Source organism: Vicia villosa, unplaced genomic scaffold (genome assembly GCF_029867415.1).
Source record: "Vicia villosa cultivar HV-30 ecotype Madison, WI unplaced genomic scaffold, Vvil1.0 ctg.000010F_1_1, whole genome shotgun sequence".
Classification (NCBI taxonomy): domain Eukaryota; kingdom Viridiplantae; phylum Streptophyta; class Magnoliopsida; order Fabales; family Fabaceae; genus Vicia; species Vicia villosa.
Genome location: NW_026704940.1, coordinates 122,892 through 144,849, shown reverse-complemented (window position 1 = coordinate 144,849; position 21,958 = coordinate 122,892). Strand labels below are relative to the sequence as shown.

Here is a 21,958-nt window from a genome sequence, read left to right as displayed (position 1 = left end):
TATCACATTTGACTTTCAACACTCACTTTTAAAAGAGTTGGACACATATATTGACTAAAAATTTTAAGACATTTGGATCTATGAGTCTTCTCACTTATAGAGTGTTTAACATCTACTTTTTCATCAAATGTAAGACTCATATTCATATTTGATATGCCAACAATCTTTCCCTCAAGTGTGAGTCCATCCATTCTTATGGATATGCCCCCCCTCAAATGAAATATATATTTTTTCATTTACTTACTTGCATATCCCCATTGTTGGTCTTCAACAAAACAGACTGCCTAAACACCTTGACCATTAAGACTTTAGATACAGAGAGTCGACTCTAATATAACTTTTCTTTTAAAAGTGTAGTCTAACTTTATTCTTTTAGCTTTGTAAGAAAAAACATGAATATGTACTTAAAAAAAAAAAAAGTAAAAAAGTAAAAAAGAAGAAGGCATTATATATATTAAAAAGATGGCATCAATAACAAGTACTAATAAACAAACCCCATTAGAAAAACCAGTTCCTAATTGCACCTGCCATAAAGAAATGTCTCCTTTGAACCCTACACACGACCCTTCCATGTCTCCCCTTTCATGTTTTTTATAAGACCCTTTTATGCCTCTTATTCCCATTGTCCCACTTCCATCTCACTCACTCACTTCTCACATTTTAGTATTTACAACCTTTCACCATTTCCTAGTGTGTCCGTGTGCCTACAAATTTTATTCTCTTTTCTTTTTTCTCTTCTCACACACATACCTAACACACCCTTTCTCAACATGGCTTCTTCAAATGGAACTAGCTCCGGAACCGGTTCTCCTTGTGGAGCATGCAAATTCCTAAGAAGAAAATGTGCACCTGATTGCATTTTTGCACCTTACTTTTGCTCAGAACAAGGCCCTGCTAGATTTGCAGCCATTCATAAAGTTTTTGGTGCCAGCAATGTCTCTAAGCTGCTTTTGCATATTCCAGCTCATGAACGTTGTGAAGCTGTTGTCACAATCGCTTATGAGGCTCAAGCTCGTATTAGAGATCCTGTCTATGGCTGTGTCTCTCACATTTTTGCCTTACAACAACAGGTACACATATCATTCATATACTTACTCATCACAATATAAATTATTACCGATGTCAACATGTCTGTATCAGTAAGTATTGTATCTGATGTCTGCATAAGTGATACTTAGATAGACGCTACTCATTCATCTCAATATAAATTATTAATGATGTCAATATGTCTGTAGTACTGTATTAGTATTGCATCTGATGTTTGTGTCAGTGATTCATAGATAGACGCTACTCATTCATGGAAGTTTCTTTCGAAATTGCAATTATTTATATTTTAATATATAGTATTAGTAAGTTGGAAGATCATTGAGGTGATTATATTTATATATACCACACTACTTTTGTCTTTTTCTTTAGGCTCTTTTAATACTTCAAGGGCCAGTCAAAGAATATTATTTATTAACACTAGCTATATTAAATCTCCATTAGTCAATTATTAATAAACAAACAAAATTTTGTTGTTATCATCTTAATGAATTCTATTGGAACTTCTTCTCCTTTTGATTATGCAGGTAGCATGCTTGCAGACACAACTGATTCAAGTGAAATCTCAGCTGACACAAAACATAGAGAATTGTAATAATAATAATAATAATAATCATCAATGGACAGGGAATAATGATAATGTTGTTGGAACACAACAAATGAATTATCATCCTTTTTGTCCAACTTACATGAACCCTATATCTCCTCAAAGCTCACTTGAGTCATCAATTGATCATAGTGGAAGCATGAATGATGGAATGATGAACATGCAAGATGTACAAAGTACTAGTAGAGAGGATTTCTCATTCCAAGGTTGTAATAGTTCTAAGAAAAGAATGTTGTATAACAATAATAATAGTCATGACTTGGGTGAGTTGCAAGAATTGGCTCTTAGGATGATGAGGAACTAACTAATTGGGAATAAAGCTAGCTAGCATAGTGGCATTTGAATTATTGAATGATGTTCCTTGATGTTGAGGAGATATGTAAGCTTTTCTATAGTTGTATATAAGAGAGTGTAAACGGAGTCATGCGATATGAACTATTGAATCAACATATGAACTATTGAATCAAGATAGAATAGTCTATCTTCTCACTTTTATGAATCGAGTAAAAAATTTAAAGTTGGAATAAAAGTCGTAGTCTAAGTTCTCACTTTGATGAATTGAGTAAAAAATTTTAAGTTGGTGATAAAAGTCGTTGGATTGATTCGACTTCTTGATTGACGACTTTCTGATTGCATGAATATACAAGTTATTTTTTTTGAAATTTTAGTATCAAGCATTACGACTGATTAATCTAAAGGGAGCCAATTTAAAATAAGAACATAACTTTGTATGGACTGACATAACATATAAATAGTTAGCACTTAGATGAAGCTTAATTTAAAACTTTAAGAGAAGTACACTCTCATATCTCAAACCTTCGTCAATAGACTAACTCCTGAATACACATATTATTTAAATGTTAATTTTGGTTCCCTCATATGATCCTAACCATTGAATTAAAGTCAAATACTTTACATTCTCTTAATAAATTGAATTGAAAATTCCAAAGTTTGAATGTAAATTGTACAATCTAAAACCCTAACTTTGATGAGCCTAGCTAAACTAAGCATTAGGCTATTCTGTTCGTGGATTTAATCCAAAAAAAGTTAAATACTTTTGCAGTACTTATTTTACTCTAAATTAGTACTCGATGGGGGTTAACATGCAATCTAGAAAGTAATGTGGTTTTTAAAATCTAAGCAATGATATAACATAGGAGCTATTAAACCAAAATGGCATAAAGTGAGTCCTATAAAAATAGGGGTTGCCATGAATTATTAAGCATATTTTTGCCTGTCAAACTTCAATAATGATGATGATGTGTACCTTTGTTTGAATTATGAGTTGTCCTTCATCTTCTCACTTCTCAATGGGATATCTTTTTATTCTTTTCTCTAACAAAGCCACACGCTTAAACTCTCATAATAAAGTTTAACAATTTAAATTCAAACACACACTTTTTTAAATCCTAAAAATATATATTTAAAATCTTTATTAATTTGATTGCGTGAATATAAATACATATTTACTTTTATGATTAAAGATCATCCGTCTGTATCAAATATTTCATTGGTGTTTCGATTTTAAGGTCTGACTAGATCACCATATAAATCTTAGAATTTCACATTCACAGAAGATAAAAGAGTTCACATGATTTTTCGACACATTTTTAAAGATAGCTCTTTCAAAAAAAAGTTCTAGCATTTCTAAACCCTAAATTCTTATCGAAAAACATAACTATCTATTCAGTCTCAGACACATGCTATTCTAAATTGTAAAGTCGTACATTTAAAATCCCTATTAATTTGATCGTCTAAATGTTTGTAAATATATCTTTATTTATAGATTTGAAGATCAAACGTCTCCATCAAATATTTTACTGATGATCAGATCCTAAAATCCGACTAGATGAAAAAAAAAATTCTAAAAAGACGCTACTCATTATATCTCCTTAGTATTTATAAATATATCTTTACTTTTATAATTGAAGATCAATCGTCTCCATCAAACATTTCATCAGTGTTTTGATGTTAAGGTCCGACTAGATCACTATATAAACCCTAGAATCTCACATTCACATAAGATAAAAGAGTTTACATGATTTTTGACACATTTTTAAAGATAGCTCTTTCAAAAAAAGTTCTAGCATTTTTAAATTCTAAATTCTTATTGAAAAACATAACTAACTATTCAGTCTCAGACACACACTTTTCTAAATCGTAAAATCGTACACTTAAAATCCCTATTAATTTGATCGTCTAAATATTTATAAATATATCTTTACTTATAGATTTGAAGATCAAACACGAGTAAGGATGCACTCCATTTTTTACACTCCATTTCTTTTCCATTATCATAGTTTTTTTGTGTACATTACACTTATTTCTAAGACATGTGACACATATTTATTATTTATTTAACTTTATGTACACAAAACTATAGTAATAAAAAAGAAATGGAGTAGATCCTTACTCATCAAACACCTCCATCAAACATTTCACCTGTGTTCATATCCTTAAGTCCGACTATATCAAAATTTGTTTGTACTAAAAAGAAAACCAAAAAGGTTTGGTACAAGAGGCTTAATGATGACATTTTATTCCACATGTCTCCGAGGCTTTATTTTACTAGAAACGAGGAAGTGAAGTCAAAAGTGAAAAAGATGCCCCATTTTCAACATTGTTCAGATCCAAATGCAATGTTCCCTTCCTTTGGGTGCATTCATGAAACATCTTTCTAGGATTTTATCTTTTACAAAGCAACAACAACATGGTGACTACTAGTATCAAATGGACCCCACTTCAATTACATGTAGTTTTACCTAACATACACACCCTAATGATTTTGTATTCATACACATCAACAAAGTGTCTCCTAGATTGAATGCAGAAGCTACAATCACTGTTCTTATTTAACCCCTGGCCATTCCATAATAGCATCAAATAATCTTATAAAACATTGCACAATATTTGCTTTGATTTGTTGATAGAACCATTTTGTGAGAGATGTTGACACATCTACGCATGGTGATGATCAAATAATAATTAAACCGAGAATTGTACTTTGAAGATTAACTTAATTACTTTTGAGTTTTAACCGTGCAAGTGTGAAAGTGTTTTATGATTTCATTGAATATTATTGGTGAATTCCGTACTAGTTTTATCGAAAGAATTAAGTGTACGCGTGCATTGTGAACACTATAAACTATTTAAATATAGAAACGTATTATTTGGTCTCGGATTTCTGCATATACAATAATAATAGGAGTTGATTGTAACTTAAGTACTTCAAGGGAGACAAGAGAAGAAGATAATGAGTGTGCCATGGCGTAGTAATATATATTGTTTTAACACTTGTCATTATATATGGGGACCATACTCTAAAACTTGTGAAGCACAAGAAACTAATTAACTAAAGAGTAAGAGAAGTTAAAACCTGTTATGAAGTGGAATTAGAATTGACTGGAAAGAGCGAATTTAGAGTTTGTTAAGGTGATTCTGAGCTTTCGATGCAGTTAAGAGTGGACTGATCTGCATAGTTAGCACTCTAACAATCAAGTCAGTATAAAAGTAAAAAGTGGTGAAATGAGAGAATTTACATATCTGTGAAGTGACACACTTTACTCTTTAAATAGGAGAAATGGTTGGCAACTGAATGCGTGTGGAATGACATGAAACGCGATTAACCATCATATTGATCGGAACGGTTGGCAGAACACTTAGATGAGGGATTGCATGTTCGGTGGGAGAAAAGAGTTTGTCTATTATGCACCAAATGCTTCGTTGTGTCATTATTGGGCCTTTACATTCATTGGACCTTGTGGGCTGCATGGATCAACCACCTCTGTCTGTTTGGTCGGGACGACCTTCCTTACTTGTAGGGGTTGGATAACCATGTCCCTCAATTGTCCGATCAGAGAGATCACATTGATCTCCATGACTTTTCCTTCGTCTTCTTTCTAGTCTTCCTGCAAAGCTTTGTAGATCCTTTTTGCTATAAAAAAGTATGCGTTTATCGTCACCGGCTCGTCATGGATGTTGTAGTACTTCAACTTGAGTTAGACTGTGGAGGATACTACATTCAATGTTGTTGCAAAGGATCGACCTAGGATGCACTTGTAGACAGTTCAATTAGGAATTACAGGTATCTGGGAATCAATAATTTTGGTATCCCTTCCTTCTCCCAAAAGGTGATTCAACTCGATGTATCCACAAGGATGGGTTATAGTGCCGTCAAAGGCTTGTAGGTCGATCCCTTCATAGGGCGACAACTTCTCCTTCTTTAACCTCGTCTTCTTAGAGATATCATAGTACATGATATCACATGAAAAACCACCTTACATTAGTATTCTAGAGACATCGAAATTGGAGATTTTGACCGTTATGATCAAAGAAAAGATGTCGTATGGGATCCCTTCTATCTTCTCGATACCACAGAATACATGGATTTTCCATTTTTGGGTCTTAGTTGAATTGTTCCATTCTTCTTGCAAACGATCACCAACTCAATGATCTTGCTCTTCACAGTACTCTTGGACGGGTTGCTTTCCCTCGGGGTGCATCTTGTGATGGAAGTGATGTATTGACGCTTCCCTTGACGCCTTTATTCCCCTACTCACATCCTTGCCTTTGCCCGACCATGCTTTCAACCAATTCCTTAGGGGATTATTTTTCTTTAGAGATTCCTCCCGACCCCTCTTCTCGCCCTTAGTGTATTCGGCCAATTGCCCTTTCTTAATCATCCATTCAATTGCATCCTTCAGCTGAATGCAATCATTTGTGTTATGGTCGTAACTCTTGTGAAAACAACAACATTTAAATTTATCCGTTAGGGCGGACTCCTAGTCCGAGTACGGATTCCTTATTCTTACTTCTTTAAGCTCCGTGCTCGCGCACTCCTTCTACTTTATCTCCTATGAAGTGATAAATCTGTTAGATTTGAGCATTTGCATATATATATATATATATATATATATATATATATATATATATATATATATATATATATATATATATATATATATATGATTTTTATTATAATAAACTTCATAATTGAAGATTTATGATAATAGTGAAATCTTGAGTGTCTTAAGACGAGGAAATTCAATCACTTAATGAAGGACTGTCTCATGAAGGAGGACAATGAATATTCTATTTAGGTTGTTGTTGTTGTTGCATCATATGAGAATATTTATGAGAGTGTAGGTGAGCTAGTGGTGTCAAGTTTGTTATATATTAACATTTCATATGAATGTGATAGCTACTTTGTACGTATAAGTATACAAAGTCAAACTAGTAGAAAATGATAATAAAATTATCGATCCCATATGGATTCTATTTAAAAAAAAATGATTTTTATACATGAGTTTGAAACGTAAACATGATAAATAATAAAATAATAATAATAATAGTGTATGTCATATGATTAAAAAGAAAGAAATACAGAGAGAATATGAATGATAAACCTAAGAAAAGAAATTCAACCACTTTTAATATGTCAACAACATACGACCTTTGGTGACATACCTCCCAACATTACATTCCTTTAGAATTGACGAGGATGTGATATGGAAATGGGAACTCTGGTTTCGTATCTTCTTATCTTAAGAATTTTTCCAAATTACAAAACTCTTTCTCTTTGCAATGCATATCAATTTATAAAAGGTTTCCCCAATTGCACAATGTCTTTCTCTTTAGATCTCGAGTCTTTCCAACTATCCATTAAACTTATCCTAATGAATAAAACATATTCTATTTTGCTCGTACGTGTACTATGATAGTACAACGCCTATGGAAGACAACACAACCTTGTGGAAACTCTGTGTTAGCGTTGTGGAAGCTTTTGTAAACTTTTGATATCTTATGCTCATCTTTTTTCATTAACGCTACAACACAACTATAATTCATTCTTCTAGGATTTTCTCCAAATCAGTGTCAGCTCATGAGTCACAATCATATCCAGATTCTTATGGCTAAAAGCCTATTGAGAATTTGTCTCACGTAACTGTCGTGACAATGCTCGTCATATTTTCTCAACCTACACAACAAAAACAACGTAAAGCTATACAATAAAGCACCTACTGATCTCAATACTAAACATGACAAATTACTTTAAAAATATCAAATTAACTCTAAACACATGAGATAAAAGTGATGCATTCAACTATTTGGACAATAAATAACTTACACAAATGGAGTTATCCTGATGTTTATTTGAATTTTAAGTGATTGATCTAGTAACAAAAAAATATTTTTGATCTTACGTTTCATATTTAAATTTCAAGAGTCCCTTTGAAGATAAATGCAATTCACTTGTAACTTAAATAGTGAAATTATATACTCATGTATATTTAAGAACTATAACATACAATGTTGGTGTTAAAAGTTTGTTCAAAAAAGTATTTACTCCCTCCATTTCTTATTATAAGCAAAATTACACTTTTTAGATACATTGAATAATTATTGTACTAGACTATATATAGTCCTAATACATTAATTATTCAATATATCTAAAAAGTTAAATTTTGCTTATAATAAGGAATGAAGGGAGTATGATAGAGAAGAGAAATTATTTAGATAGATAATTTAGTTATTTAAATTAATGCCTAATTTATATTAGTAGTACTTTATTTGTATTGTTATGTAATTGGGCTTTATATAGTGTTTGGCCTTCTAGTTAGTATCCACTATGAGTACTATATATGTAATCCTTTGAAACTTTGAAGGAAATCAATCAAGAAAATCAAAAGTTATTTTTTATCTCTATTTTTCTTAGATTATTTTTAATGTTTTTTTATCTTTTATTGTTGAAACCCTAATTCTATATTCTTGGTAGGAATTTCTTCCTATCAATTGGTGCTTTCATTTTGATCTCATTCTCCCCAATTATATGGCACTTCCAGTGTTCTATGGAGAAGAAGAAGAGGATGCCTACTGGTGGATTCTTTGCATTGAGAAAATTTTCAAAGAGCAAGGAACACGGGAAACATTAAAAGTTGTAAAAGCTATCACATCATTTCGAGGTCATGCTCTTCAATGGTGGATATGAAGGTCTCAATATAAAGCACCGACTACTTGGGATACATTCACCACAATGTTTCTCTTTCACTTTAAACCTGAATGGAGAGAAATTTTGCCAATAGAAGATGAGGAGGAACAGCCATATCTGGATTCGACGAAATCTGTTGATGAAACTTCTTTTCATGATGAATTTGTTGTCGAACAAATTCCTGCAATTGATGGTGACCTAAAAGAATCATCATCATCAAATTTGTATGATGAGGTAGAACCAGATCTAACATCCATGACAACCATCAAAAAAACCTCTTGCCTTGAAAATTTTGTTGTTGAACCAGTGCCTTCAATCAATGAAAGGGTTGTGATTCCTATGCTAAAACCGAAGCTACAACCAAATCTGTTGACACATCAGGAGGAAGAAACAAAGTCAGCGAATGAGAACTTGCCATCGGAGCCACCACCGGCGTCAATCTTTGATCCACCTCCGGTACCGCCGCCACCTTTGAATCCATTTTGTTATGAAGAAAACGTGTCAAAAAATATCTCCGGTGACTTATCCGGCCACATTTCCGATAATATCTTCCATGATATCTCAGACAAAATTGCACGCAATAAAGCCAAATGCCTCTGTTTCAGAAGAACTTTATTTTTCTCTTTACGAGAAAATATCAGATTTCATCATGAACCCAATGTTATTTTAGGGACATAGTGATGGAAATATTGAATCATTTCTTCATTCCATTGTTGATGACAATCTAATTTGCGAGCTTGATGACAATAAGAGCAACAAACGAAAATTTTCTTCAACACAGACTAAGTCAGAGGTTATTCATCTCTCAATCGAGAAAACTTTGACCACCGTTCCCCTACAAGAGCCACCATATCAATGTTTGCAGAATGAATTCGTCAAGCTCTTACCACTGTGTAATGTTGGGGAAAAGCGTTCGAAGATCCAATTCAAGCCTGCCACGCGCCTACCACCTGCCGCACATCAGACAACACACTCTCCCATACTGCAAAAAGATTCCTTCTTATCCGTTGAAAACCATCATCCACCTTTTAATTTCCCTCAATTTATGCAGAATTCATCACAACCACTTATTCAAAAAAATGTCCCACATGTTGCTACAGTGGTTGCGTGTACCTCTCTAACACCACTCACATCAATTCAGCAAGACTTTCTCTCTCCCCACACAAAATCACACTCTCAAACAACTTTTGGACAAAAGCAGGTTGCGTCCCACCCTTGTAGAAGCTGTCCCATGTCCTCTACTGTGTCTCTAGATTATTTCACCTATCGAATTCCCAAAGCCAAATTCAATCAACCACACAAATCTGGTTTTCATAAATCCACCAACACAGTTTCAAACCTAGTACCTAATTCCATTAAGTTACGAAGAATTCACAACCACTCATCATCCTTGTTTCCTTCAATAATCAATGAGTTTATTAGAACAAATTTCAAGTTTCCAATGAACTTTGCTTCCTTCAAGAACACGAAGAACGAGCCTTTTCTTTCAACCGACACAAAAATTTATGATCACAAGAAGGATTGTTATGAACAAGCTTTTAAGTGTTTTCGAAAAATGCAGATTGTCGGTGTTGTTCCTGATTACGTGATTATTATGGCTATCATTTTTGTTTGTGCTCACCTGGGTGCACTCGGTCTTGGCTTGTGCGTACATAGGTTTGCGATGAAGAAAGATTTCAGAGACAATGTTAGAGTTTCTAATTCGTTGGCAGATATTTGTGTTCGATATGGGTGCATGAAGCTTGCTCTTAAGGTGTTTGATAGAATGACTCAACAAATTTTGGGGCTGGGGAATTCAATTATTGATAGTTTTACTCAAAATGAATTTGTAGATGAGGTTCTGAGTTCTTTCTATTTGATGAGGAAAGAAGAGTTTGAGTCAAATGTAGTTCTTTCTATTGAAGATATACATGAAGAGGTTGTTGCTTTAATTCCAATAATTGATTTTTTGTTTAAAAATATTCCTATGAACAACACTGAGTCAATTGTGGTCCTAGCTGCTCATTCCTTGACAAAAGTTAAGAGTGTAAATATTCATTTACAAGTTGGAATTGTTGTTATTCATGGTGGTTGTTCAAAGAAAAACATGTTCAACATTGGAATATCATCAACACCACTTGCCAAATCCTATGATCATGAAGATAGTGCCACTGTTAGGGAGATTTGTAACATAATGATCAAGGCATTTAATATTTCTATATCATATGTTTATTCAAGGAAATGTGGATGGTCTAGAATTACCATTCAAGGTAATAAGAAAGTGCAATCACTTAATGATGCTCCAAAGCAGCATGTTAATTGGATAGCTAGGGGAGGATTTTTCAACAAATCGATTTCCATTCTTCTGGGGCTGTTTCTAATAATGCAGGAAATTGTTGTAAGTGTGGTTGCATATGTCTACACTAATAGAGTTTTTCTCTTCATACCATGGGATCCATGGAAGATTTTACAACCTTGAGGACAAGGTTGGTTTTGAAGGGGTTGGTAATGATAGAGAAGATAAATTATTTAGATAGATAATTTAGTTATTTAAATTAATGCCTAATTTATATTAGTAGTACTTTATTTGTATTGTTATGTAATTGGGCTTTATATAGTGTTTGACCTTCTAGTTAGTATCCACTATGAGTACTATATATGTAATCCTTTGAAACTTTGAAGGAAATCAATCAAGAAAATCAAAAGTTATTTTTTATCTCTATTTTTCTTAGATTATTTTTAATGTTTTTTATCTTTTATTGTTGAAACCCTAATTCTATATTCTTGGTTGGAATTTCTTCCTATCAGAGTATACTTTAACCATGATTCTTTCTATTTTATTACAAGGAGTTGATATTTATGGATATGTTATAATAATAAACGATTATTATTATTTTGAAATAGTAATGAACAATACATGTCCATTATGCATATAAATTTTCAACTTTGCACAATAGCCATGCACAGTAAATGCTAAAAATTTGACACTATAAATACCACTTCGTTGTATATGTAAAGAATGCAACAAAGTTTCTAAGGAAAACAATATACTACCAGTCTCTTCTATCTCTCTGTATTCAGTATTCTTAACACGTTATCAGCACGATCGTTTCTATCAGAAGTGTTTACTACACTATATATAATCATGTCCAATCTTAAGCATCAATTCAAAATTCTAAGCATAACTGGGGAGAACTTCATAACCTGGAACAACAATTTAATAGAGTACCTTTCATGTGAGGGACTTAACAAAATCCTTGAAGGAGACAATTCTGGAAAAACAATAGATGACCCAGAAGAAATGAAAAAGAAAAAGTCAAAAGTGAACAGAATAATAAAGCACCATCTTGACAATGGATTGCAAACAGAAAACTCAAATGCTAAAGATCCTAAGATTTTATGGCACAAAATTAAAGCAAGATTTGGACATCAGAAGAAAGTCCTGTTACCCTCATTAATGGATCAGTGGAACAAGTTACGGTTCCAAGATTACAAAACTGTCATTGCATATAATTCTGCTATGCACCAGATTATAGCAAAGCTATAATTTTGTGGCAAAACTATAACTGAAAAAGAAAAGTTGGAAAAAACGTTTTCAACTTTCCATGTATCTCAGGTATTATTGCAACAACAATATAGAATGAGGGAATACACTGAGTATTCTGATTTAGTTGCAGTCCTTCTGGTGGCAAAACAAAATAACGAGCTCCTTAATAAAACCACCAGGCACGACCCACAGGAACAATGCCATATCCTGAAATTAATGCCACGACCTTTAATCGTGGGCGTGGTGGCTTTAATCGTCTTAAGAGACGTGGTGGACTGTGGTCATGTTCGTTCTGATGGTAATAATGGTCATGCTCGTTTTGATGGTCAAAATCAAGGAGGATATTATGGTCGAAACCTTTTCCACGGTCGAAACTATTTTTGTGGTAGAGTACGTGGACGAGGTCATATGAATAATTATAGATCCCCCAAATATGACCAAAATAATTGGAATCGCAAAGGAAAGGGTAAGTATATCCAAGAAGGTCCCTCAAGGAATTATGAAGATATATGCTACAGATGCGGAAAGAAAGGCCATTGGTCTAAGGTGTGTAGAACACCAGAACACTTGTGTAAAAGACCAATGGCATATGTTGAAGAAAAGGGAAAAGAAGTGAATTTTAATGAGATTGAACTCAGAAACAATAATACCTATTTTGAGACTGCTGACTTTGTTGGAGGTGAAACTGATTAAGTAACTATTTAAAATATGTATTTTGAATAATGTTTGGTGTGCTTGTTTAATATTTGAAATATGTATCAACTTAAGCATTTGTATGTTGTTAAAATGTATCTTATGTTTGCATGAAATAATAATGTTAAATATGTTGTTAATTTACTCTATTTAATCTTATGTCTATTTTAAGAAGGTTATACATGGAACATGTCAAAGACATTTGCATTCCGGACAGTGGAACTACACACACAATCCTCAAAAGTAAGAAATATTTTACTGAAATAAATCCCACTAAAGGTATAATAAATACAATCTCAGGTCCTGCAGATTTGATTGAAGGAACAGGTAATGCTATGTTCATATTACCAAATGGGACAAAATTTGTCATTAACAATGCTTTATACTCTCCAAAATCAAAGCAAAATTTGTTGAGTTTTAATGACATATATCGTCAAGGATATGATACTGAAACTGCAACTGAAGGTAATATGAAATATATTAATATTACTTCTAATGTTTTGGGAAAGAAGAAAATTTTAGAAAAACTACCAAAATTGCCTTCTGGTTTACATTACACATATATACATGAAATTGAATGCAATTTAGTAGTAAAAGAAGATCCCAAAATTGTGATTTTATGGCATGGCCGTTTAGATCACCCTGGTTCAACAATGATGCGTAAAATAGTTGAAAGTACACGGTCATCCATTGAAAAGTTTAAAACTTACACAAGATGATAAACCATGTGAAGCTTGCTCACTTGGCAAACTAATAACAAAGCATTCACCAGGAAAGATTCAGACAGAATCGCCTGCATTTCTTGAAAGAATTCAAGGAGACATATGTGGACCTATCTATCCACCGTCAGGACCATTCAGGTATTTTATGGTATTAATTGATGCTTCTAGTAGATGGTCATATGTATGCTTGTTGTCAAGTCGTGATATGGCATTTGCAAAATTTCTTGCACAAATAATTAAACTTAGAGCTCAATTTCCTAATTATACTATAAAGAAAATTAGACTTGACAATGCTGGTGAATTTACATCTGAATCATTTAATAATTATTTCATGTCAATTGGTATTACTGTTGAACATCCTGTTCCTCATGTACATACACAAAATGGTTTAGCTGAGTCATTAATCAAACGTCTTTAATATATTGCTAGACCATTAATAATAAGAACTAAACTACTAGTTACTGTTTGGGGTCATGCAATTTTACATGCTGCAGCACTCATACGTCTAAGGCCAAGTGCTGATCATAAACATACCCCTTATCAACTTGCAATTGGTAAGGAACCAAATATTTATCATTTAAAGATTTTTAGATGTGCAGTATATGTCCCAATATCACCACCACAAAGAACAAAGATGGGTCCTCAAAGGAGATTAGGTATATATGTGGGGTATGAATCACTATCTATTATTAGATATCTTGAACCTTTAACAGGTGATGTTTTTCAGGCAAGATTTGCTGATTGTCATTTTGACGAAACAATATTTCCAACTCTAGGGGGAGAGAATAAAAAAATCAGAAAATGATATAACATGGCATGTACTTCATTTATTACATTTGGACCCATATAATAGATCGTGGGAAGAAAATGTAAAGAAAATAGTTCACTTATAAGATTTAGCAAATGAATTTCCAGATTCATTTACTGATTTGAAAAGAGTAACAAAGTCACATGTACCGGCTATAAATGTCCCAGCTAGGATTGAGATTTCAAATCAAAATAATGAAGCAAGTACATCTAAGGCACACTTGAAACGTGGCCGACCTATGGGATCCAAAGACAAAAATCCCCGAAAAAGAAAGGGAATAGAAAAGGTGAATATGATTGAAAGTGATATTGAAAAGACACTAGATAATGATAAGTCCAAAATTGAAAAGCGTGCTCTCGAAGAAGCACAAGATGATGAAAATGAGATCATTGATAGTGAAACTAGAAATAAGAATGATCTTGAGATTTCAATTAATTATGTTGATACGGGAAATTTGTGGAACCGAAAAGGTATGAATATAGATGAAATATTTTCATTTTCCATTGCATGTGAAATTATTAATGATGATCCAGAACCACGAACTATGAATGAATGTCAAGATAGACATGACTGGAAAAATTGGAAAGATGCTATAGATACTGAGTTAAATTCTCTTAATAATCGAAAAGTATTTGGCTCTGTTGTGGCTATACCTAAAGGTGTAAAACCTGTTGGGTATAAATGGGTTTTTGTAAGAAATCGAAATGAGAAAAATGAGATTGTCAAATACAAAGCTCGTCTCGTTGCACAAGGTTTTTACTAAAGACCAGGAATTGATTATAAGGTAACATATTCTCCTGTTATGGATGCCATTACTTTTCGTTATTTAATTGGTTTATCAGTATTTAACAATCTTGATATGTATCTTATGGATGTTGTTACTGCTTATTTATATGGATCACTTGATACTGATATATACATGAAAATCCTAGAAGGATTTAAAATGCCTGAGACATCAAAACCTAGAGAAATGTATGCAATTAAGTTGCAGAGGTCATTGTATAGGTTAAAACAATCCGGGCGCATGTGGTACAATAGACTAAGTGAATATTTACTTAAAGAAGGCTATGAGAATAATCCTATTTGTCCTTGTATTTTTATAAGAAAAACAATATCCGGATTTGTAATAATTGCTGTTTATGTTGATGATTTAAATATCATTGGGACTAATAAAGAAATCAAAGAAGCAAGAAATTATTTAAAGAAAGAATTTGAAATGAAAGATTTGGGAAAAACCAGATTCTGCCTTGGTTTACAAATTGAGTACACTAAAAATGGTATGTTAGTACACCAATCAAATTATACAGAAAGGGTATTGAGAAGGTTCAACATGGACAAGGCAAATTCTTTGAGTAGTCCAATGATGGGTATAACCCTTAATATTGAAAAGGATCCTTTTAGGCCTAAGGAAAGTAACGAAGAGGATCTTGGCGCAGAAGTTCCATACCTTGGTGCCATTGGGGCACTCATGTACCTTGCTAACTATACAAGACCCGATATAGCTTTTGCAGTGAATTTACTAGCAAGATTTAGTTCATGCCCTACTAAAAGACATTGGAAAGGAATAAAGCATATATTTCGATATCTTCGAGGTACATCTGATCTTGGTTTATTTTATTCTAACAATACAAAACCAGTTTTGCTTGGTTATGCAGATGCAGGATATTTATCAGATTCACATAATGCTAAATCACAAACTGGATATATATTCACATGTGGCAACACTGCAATATCATGGAGATCTCAAAAGCAAACTCTTGTAGCAACTTCTTCAAATCATGCAGAAGTAATTGCCCTTCATGAAGCAAGCAAATAGTGTAGATGGTTACGATCGGTAACTCGACATATCCAGGGAGCGTCTGGTTTACCAATTGATAATAATCCAACAATTTTGTATGAAGACAATGCGGCATGTGTTACCTAGATGAAAGAAGGTTACATAAAAACTGACAGAACCAGGCATATCCCTCCAAAGTTTTTCTCATTCACACAAGAACTGGAAAGAAACAAAGAGGTTGATATTCAATATATTCGTTCAAGTGATAACGTGGCAGATCTTTTTACAAAGGCACTTCCTACATCAATTTTCAAGAAGCATGTACAAAATATTGGAATGCGTCACCTTCGAGATCTTTAAAGAAGAGCTATATGTGTTCTGTTGAGGGGGAGCATAAAATGTTGTACTCTTTTTCCCTTATTAAGGTTTTTATCCCAATGGGTTTTTCCTAATAAGGTTTTTAACGAGGCAACTTATGTTCCCATAGGATTCGTCTCAACAAGACTTCAATGGAGCACTGCGGCAAATATTTCAAAAGGGGGAGTGTTATAATAATAAACGATTATTATTATTATTTTGAAATAGTACTGAACAGTACATGTCCATCATGCATATGAAGTTTTCAACTTTGCACAGTAGCCATGCACAGTAAATGCTAAAAATTTGATATTATAAATACCACTTCGTGGTATATGTAAAGAACGCAGCAAAGTTTCTAAGAAAAACAATATACTACCAATCTCTTCTATCTCTCTGTATTCAGTATTCTTAACAAGATAAATTTTTTTCTTATGAATTTATTGTAAGAAAAAAGACACAAATATATATAATTATAAAAGAGTTTATTGTACACCTATTGCTTTGGGATGGGAAAGTTGGTGGGACACACGTGCAATTATAAATGTATGATATATGTGATTGACTGAGGTGTTTCTTTAGACAAAGGAGTTTGTCTTCACGAGTGATTCAAATAAAAAATTGTGAAAGTGACAGACAAAAGAAACTAAAGTTCGGCAAGTCAAATGTATCCATTAAAAACAAAATGTATTTAGAATTGAGTAATAGGGATGAGACTTGTTAATATTGCTAATGCGGACAGCTTGTTAATTTTGTCTCTTCGATATCATGCTTTACAATTTTTTATTTTATTTTATTTTTAATTTTGAAAAGTAGATACATCTTAGAGTGTCATGGTGGGATTAGAGCTATGGTCCAAGAACCCAATCTACTTAAGGATGTCTCTAATGGGTTTTGGGCTTCATTGATCCAAGTCAAAAACTATAACAAACTTATCATCATAACTTTACCCCTTAGCCCAACAATTATTCCCCACCTCTAAATTTTTAAAAATATTTTAATTAGATCCTTTTTATTTTATTTTTTTCAAAATCAGAAAATTTTATACCACTACACCAGTATATCGGAGAAAATCACCTAAAGAACTCCGGTACTTAATTTCTATTAGTTAGATAGCTTGCAATAAATTTTTTAGTATTATAATTTTTTAGGAAAAAACCAGTTTAAAAAAAATATTAACAGAAGGACTAATAAGATCCTGTAAAATTTTATAATGGATTAAATTGGGTCTATTTTATTGTGAAGGACTAATTTAACTCGTGTAATATTTGTGAGGGACTAAAATGAGTTTTCATTCTATAACTTTTTATCAAATTTTTACTCACCGAATAACTTGTTATAAGTTTTTCAGTAGTTTTTATTTATTTTTTATTTTACAATACATAATAGTCAGCGATAAACTGTTACCTAAAGTGAACACACAACGTTTAAAAAACGCTGCCAAAATGACAAGTAAGATAATGGAATATTTTTTTTTTATTTTTTATTTTAGATCACGATTTTCACTGTTGCCTAAATTCATTTTGTTGTAATCACTTGATAATTTATCCATAAGTTATCAGAAATATATATATTTTTTCAAATATAATCCAAATCTAATAACTTTGTAGAAAGATTTTTAGAAAATAAGCAATATTAAAATTTTTACTTTAAGCCACAATTTTTCATTGTTGTTTAAAGTTATTTTTGTTGTAGTAATCAGATAAGTTAATATAAGTCTAAAAATCTTCAATGTAAACGCTTTAATGTTTAAGTTCCTAAGGTGTTTGTGTCGTCCTAATATAACATTTCTTCTGGAATTTTCTTCATGGATTCGATATTTGATTTCGTCCATAAATATTATAGATTTAGTGGGATATTTGATTCGTTCCTTGAATATCTCCAACAAAAAGATATGATTTGGTTTGTTAAAATTTCAAATTTAAATCTGATTTGATCTTCACAGTTGTCCAACAAATCATATAATCATATTGGTAACTTAATAGCATTAAAATCTTATCCAATCTTTGTTCACAGAATCTACCAAAATGCAACAACTAAGTTCTAATACACAATGCATATATGTCGAGCAACATGCTGGGACACGTGTCCATCATATGTACCCTGTGTACCTCCATACAACTTTAGCAAGCTAGATCAACTTGAACACTTCTCCATGTTGTTATTTTTTTTTTTTTTGCAAAAATATAGCCAACCCAAAGGATCATTTCATAAAGAACTTCAATAACTAAGAAGAATTCAGCAATTAAAAGTTCCACATAAACGAAGAAATCTTGAAGATAACTCCCCATCCAAGGGCCAGTCTAAAAAGATGTCTGAAATCTTGAACCTACCTTCCTAGTGATACCATCCATAAACCACTCAGAACGATCTTCTTGCTTAGAGCCAAGAAGGGAATTCCTTTTCACTAGGAGGATGAGTTCCAAAAGCCTAAATCTCTACCACCTATTAAACAAAAGACAATATAGACACCATAAAGGAAAACAATGACATCTCTTTAAATACTAAAGGCACTTGAGATCAGATTTCACCCCCACTTAGTCAAAAGAACTAAGTTGATCAAACGAATATCTCTAACTCCAAACCACTTTTAGTCTTAGGTTTATAGATATTGACCCAACTAACCCCGAGAGATTTTAAAAACTCTCTTAACACCTCCCCACAAAAACCTTATTTAAATGTGGACTATTTTCCTCCAAATTTTTAGATATTAAAAAAAATAAGGTTATAATTAACCAATGAATTAAACAAAACCACATTAATAGACATAAAAAGTTACGTTGACCAGATGAAAAAGCAAACTTCGTTAAATGTTTTAGAAATGGTACAAATGTCGATAGATAAACACATAAATAAATAAAGTATTATATTTAGAAATCGAGTGTGATGGTCAGGAAAAAGAATAATCTCAATTAGTGAGTACAATAGATGGTTGATGTTCAAACTAACTAAACTATATTCAACTAGTTACTAAGGAAAACAAAAATGAAATAGGGAAGAAATGTAACTTGATTATTATTATAGATCAACAAAAAATGTCTTATTTAAAGTCTCGTAAATATTTGGTAGTTGTGCGAGGATATCTGATTACAAGACTGCAAGTCCGAATATGTAACATCCCACTAATTTTATCTTTTAAAAAAAAAGTTGAAATATCTAGTAATCAAATTATTTGAAAATAAAAAGTCTTGTTTAAAAGATTCCATTCATCTAATGTGATTTATAGTTGCATTACAAAAATAAATACCATGATAAACATGTGTTCTTTTTTGGCTCCATATATCCTAGGGATTACTTCTTCCCAATTAGAGCAACTCAATTAATTTAATTTACTTCAGATAGGGTTTCTCAGATTAAAATATGGTCACTTACTTTGGGATTACCACTGCTAGTTATCCTATCTTATTTGGGAAAGGAAAGTAAATGTCAGAAAAAAGTATACCCATGTAAGTGGATCTATTAGGTCAAATTTTAAGATTTTTTCTATGTAGATAAATAATCCCAAATTTTATCATACAAAACCATAGTTTTATCTCCAAGAATCACACATTATTATTCTAATAAATACCATATATTATACTAGATTAAACAAAACACTAGCTAATTAGGTTGATTTTCACTCCAATTATATATATGAACACATCTCTAAGCTTCCTATAAGCTTATTTATAGCAACAGATCAGAAGTACACGATTTCACAACATATATAAATGTAGAAGCAATTCAAAATTGATAAAGTCTTCTTCACCAACTTTTCACACAGCTAGACTCTGATCTTTCATGAAGCTTACTGAAAATTATTCATTTCATGAAAGGCCCACTGCCTTTGCATGTCATGACAGGAGGACATTGAGTTATTACATCTCTCTTCAAAGTTACAAAATGATGAGATGCTTTCTTCTAAAGTTCCTGAATTTTCATAGTTTCCAATTATAGGGTTTAGGTCCATGAGAGTGGTTGCATTCCCATTATAATATTGTGGTGTTGTTGAGAGATTAGTAGTGGAGGAGGACAAGTTGGGATCAAATTGAGGACTCATGTTGGAATCATTTTCCATTTGGAACCAACTTTGAAGATCATGAGGGAGAATATTATTAGGTTTTACAAAGCTTTTCTCATTAGGGTTTTCAGAGATTAAAGTATTGAGACACCTTTGAGCTGCTTGTTCCTTCATATAAGCTAGTTGAGCTTGTAAATTTACCACCTACAAAAATCAAAATACAATATCTCTATATTAGTAACTAGAAGCACAGATCAACATAGTGTTTATATGTCCTGTAAATTGTATCATAAGTAAGTGTATACTTGAATTGACGATGAATTTGACAACACATTATTTCACCGTGATTTTGATAAAAGCTATATCTTAAAGATTATGAACATCGTATTTATGTTCCGTTGATTGTATCATCTTATGGATATTGATTTTTTTTTTTCAAAATTCTTTCTTGAGTAGCGACGCATTTGTTGAATCGTTTTCCTTCTATTTGTGTATAATCTTTATTATATATATATAATATCAAAATTTAACAAAAAAAAATATAAGCATATACCATCTAGGGTTTTGAGTTAAACATATACTAATAAAGATGATTAATTGGTTGTAACTGATTATGAGAGATGAAAAAACCTGTTGTTGAAGTGCAAAAATATGAGAAACACATCCATAAATTGGATCTTGAAGTCTAGCTTGAGCTTCATAAGAGATTGTGACAGCAGCTTCACAACGATCAGTCACAGGGAGGTGTGCAAGAAGTTTTGAAACATTACTTGCACCAAAGACCTTATGAATAGCTGCAAAATGAGTAGCACCTTGTTCATGGCAAAAGTAAGGTGCAAAAACACAACCTCTAATACATTTTCTCCTCAAGAATTTACAAGCTCCACAAGGAGAACCGGAACCAGTCATCATGGCCTTTAGAATTTTGGTTGTTTCTAGCTCTTTTGTGTAAATCATAATCATTTATCACATTCTTTATAGACACCAAAACAAGAGGAAGGGGAGGATTAGTATTATGAATATTTAATTACATAAGGTTCCCTTAATGGCCTACATTTGTTCATTATTTTCTTTCATATAAAACAATATCGCCATATTTTTATTTGTCAGAAAATGAGATTCCATTCAACATCCTTATGTGTGACAAAATAAGAGCTAGCATTAACCAAACCCAATTTATTTGATGATTGGATCTAGCTTGGGCTTTTGTCCTTTCCTTTTCTCAAAATATGTATTGGGTACCTTATATATGATAGCCACGAGTACATTTTCAATTTCTAATATATATATATATATATATATATATATATATATATATATATATATATATATATATATATATATATATATATATATATATATATATATATATATATATATATATATATATAGAGGAGGGATCAAATTACACCCGAAGAGTTACACCACGAGTTACA

General features: G+C 32.2%; 3 protein-coding genes across 3 annotated transcripts; 2 read left to right on the top strand and 1 right to left on the bottom strand.

Annotated features, from left to right (window-relative positions):
• The first annotated feature begins 473 nt into the window (after positions 1-473).
• On the top strand, positions 474-2,269 carry LOC131621574 (LOB domain-containing protein 16-like). Its single transcript, XM_058892614.1, has 2 exons — positions 474-1,070; positions 1,572-2,269. Exons 1-2 carry the CDS (start codon positions 585-587, stop codon positions 1,953-1,955), a joined length of 870 nt encoding a protein of 289 aa, XP_058748597.1. The 5' UTR covers positions 474-584; the 3' UTR covers positions 1,956-2,269.
• A 9,989-nt stretch (positions 2,270-12,258) lies between these two features.
• Positions 12,259-12,858, top strand: LOC131621621 (uncharacterized). The gene has a single exon (XM_058892659.1). The coding sequence runs from the start codon at positions 12,259-12,261 to the stop codon at positions 12,856-12,858; it is 600 nt and encodes a 199-aa protein (XP_058748642.1).
• A 7,268-nt stretch (positions 12,859-20,126) lies between these two features.
• On the bottom strand, positions 20,127-21,431 carry LOC131621573 (LOB domain-containing protein 29-like). The gene is made up of 2 exons (XM_058892612.1): positions 21,153-21,431; positions 20,127-20,726 (listed from the first exon to the last, which is right to left on the bottom strand). Exons 1-2 carry the CDS (start codon positions 21,429-21,431, stop codon positions 20,310-20,312), a joined length of 696 nt encoding a protein of 231 aa, XP_058748595.1. The 3' UTR covers positions 20,127-20,309.
• Between the last annotated feature and the right edge of the window lie 527 nt (positions 21,432-21,958).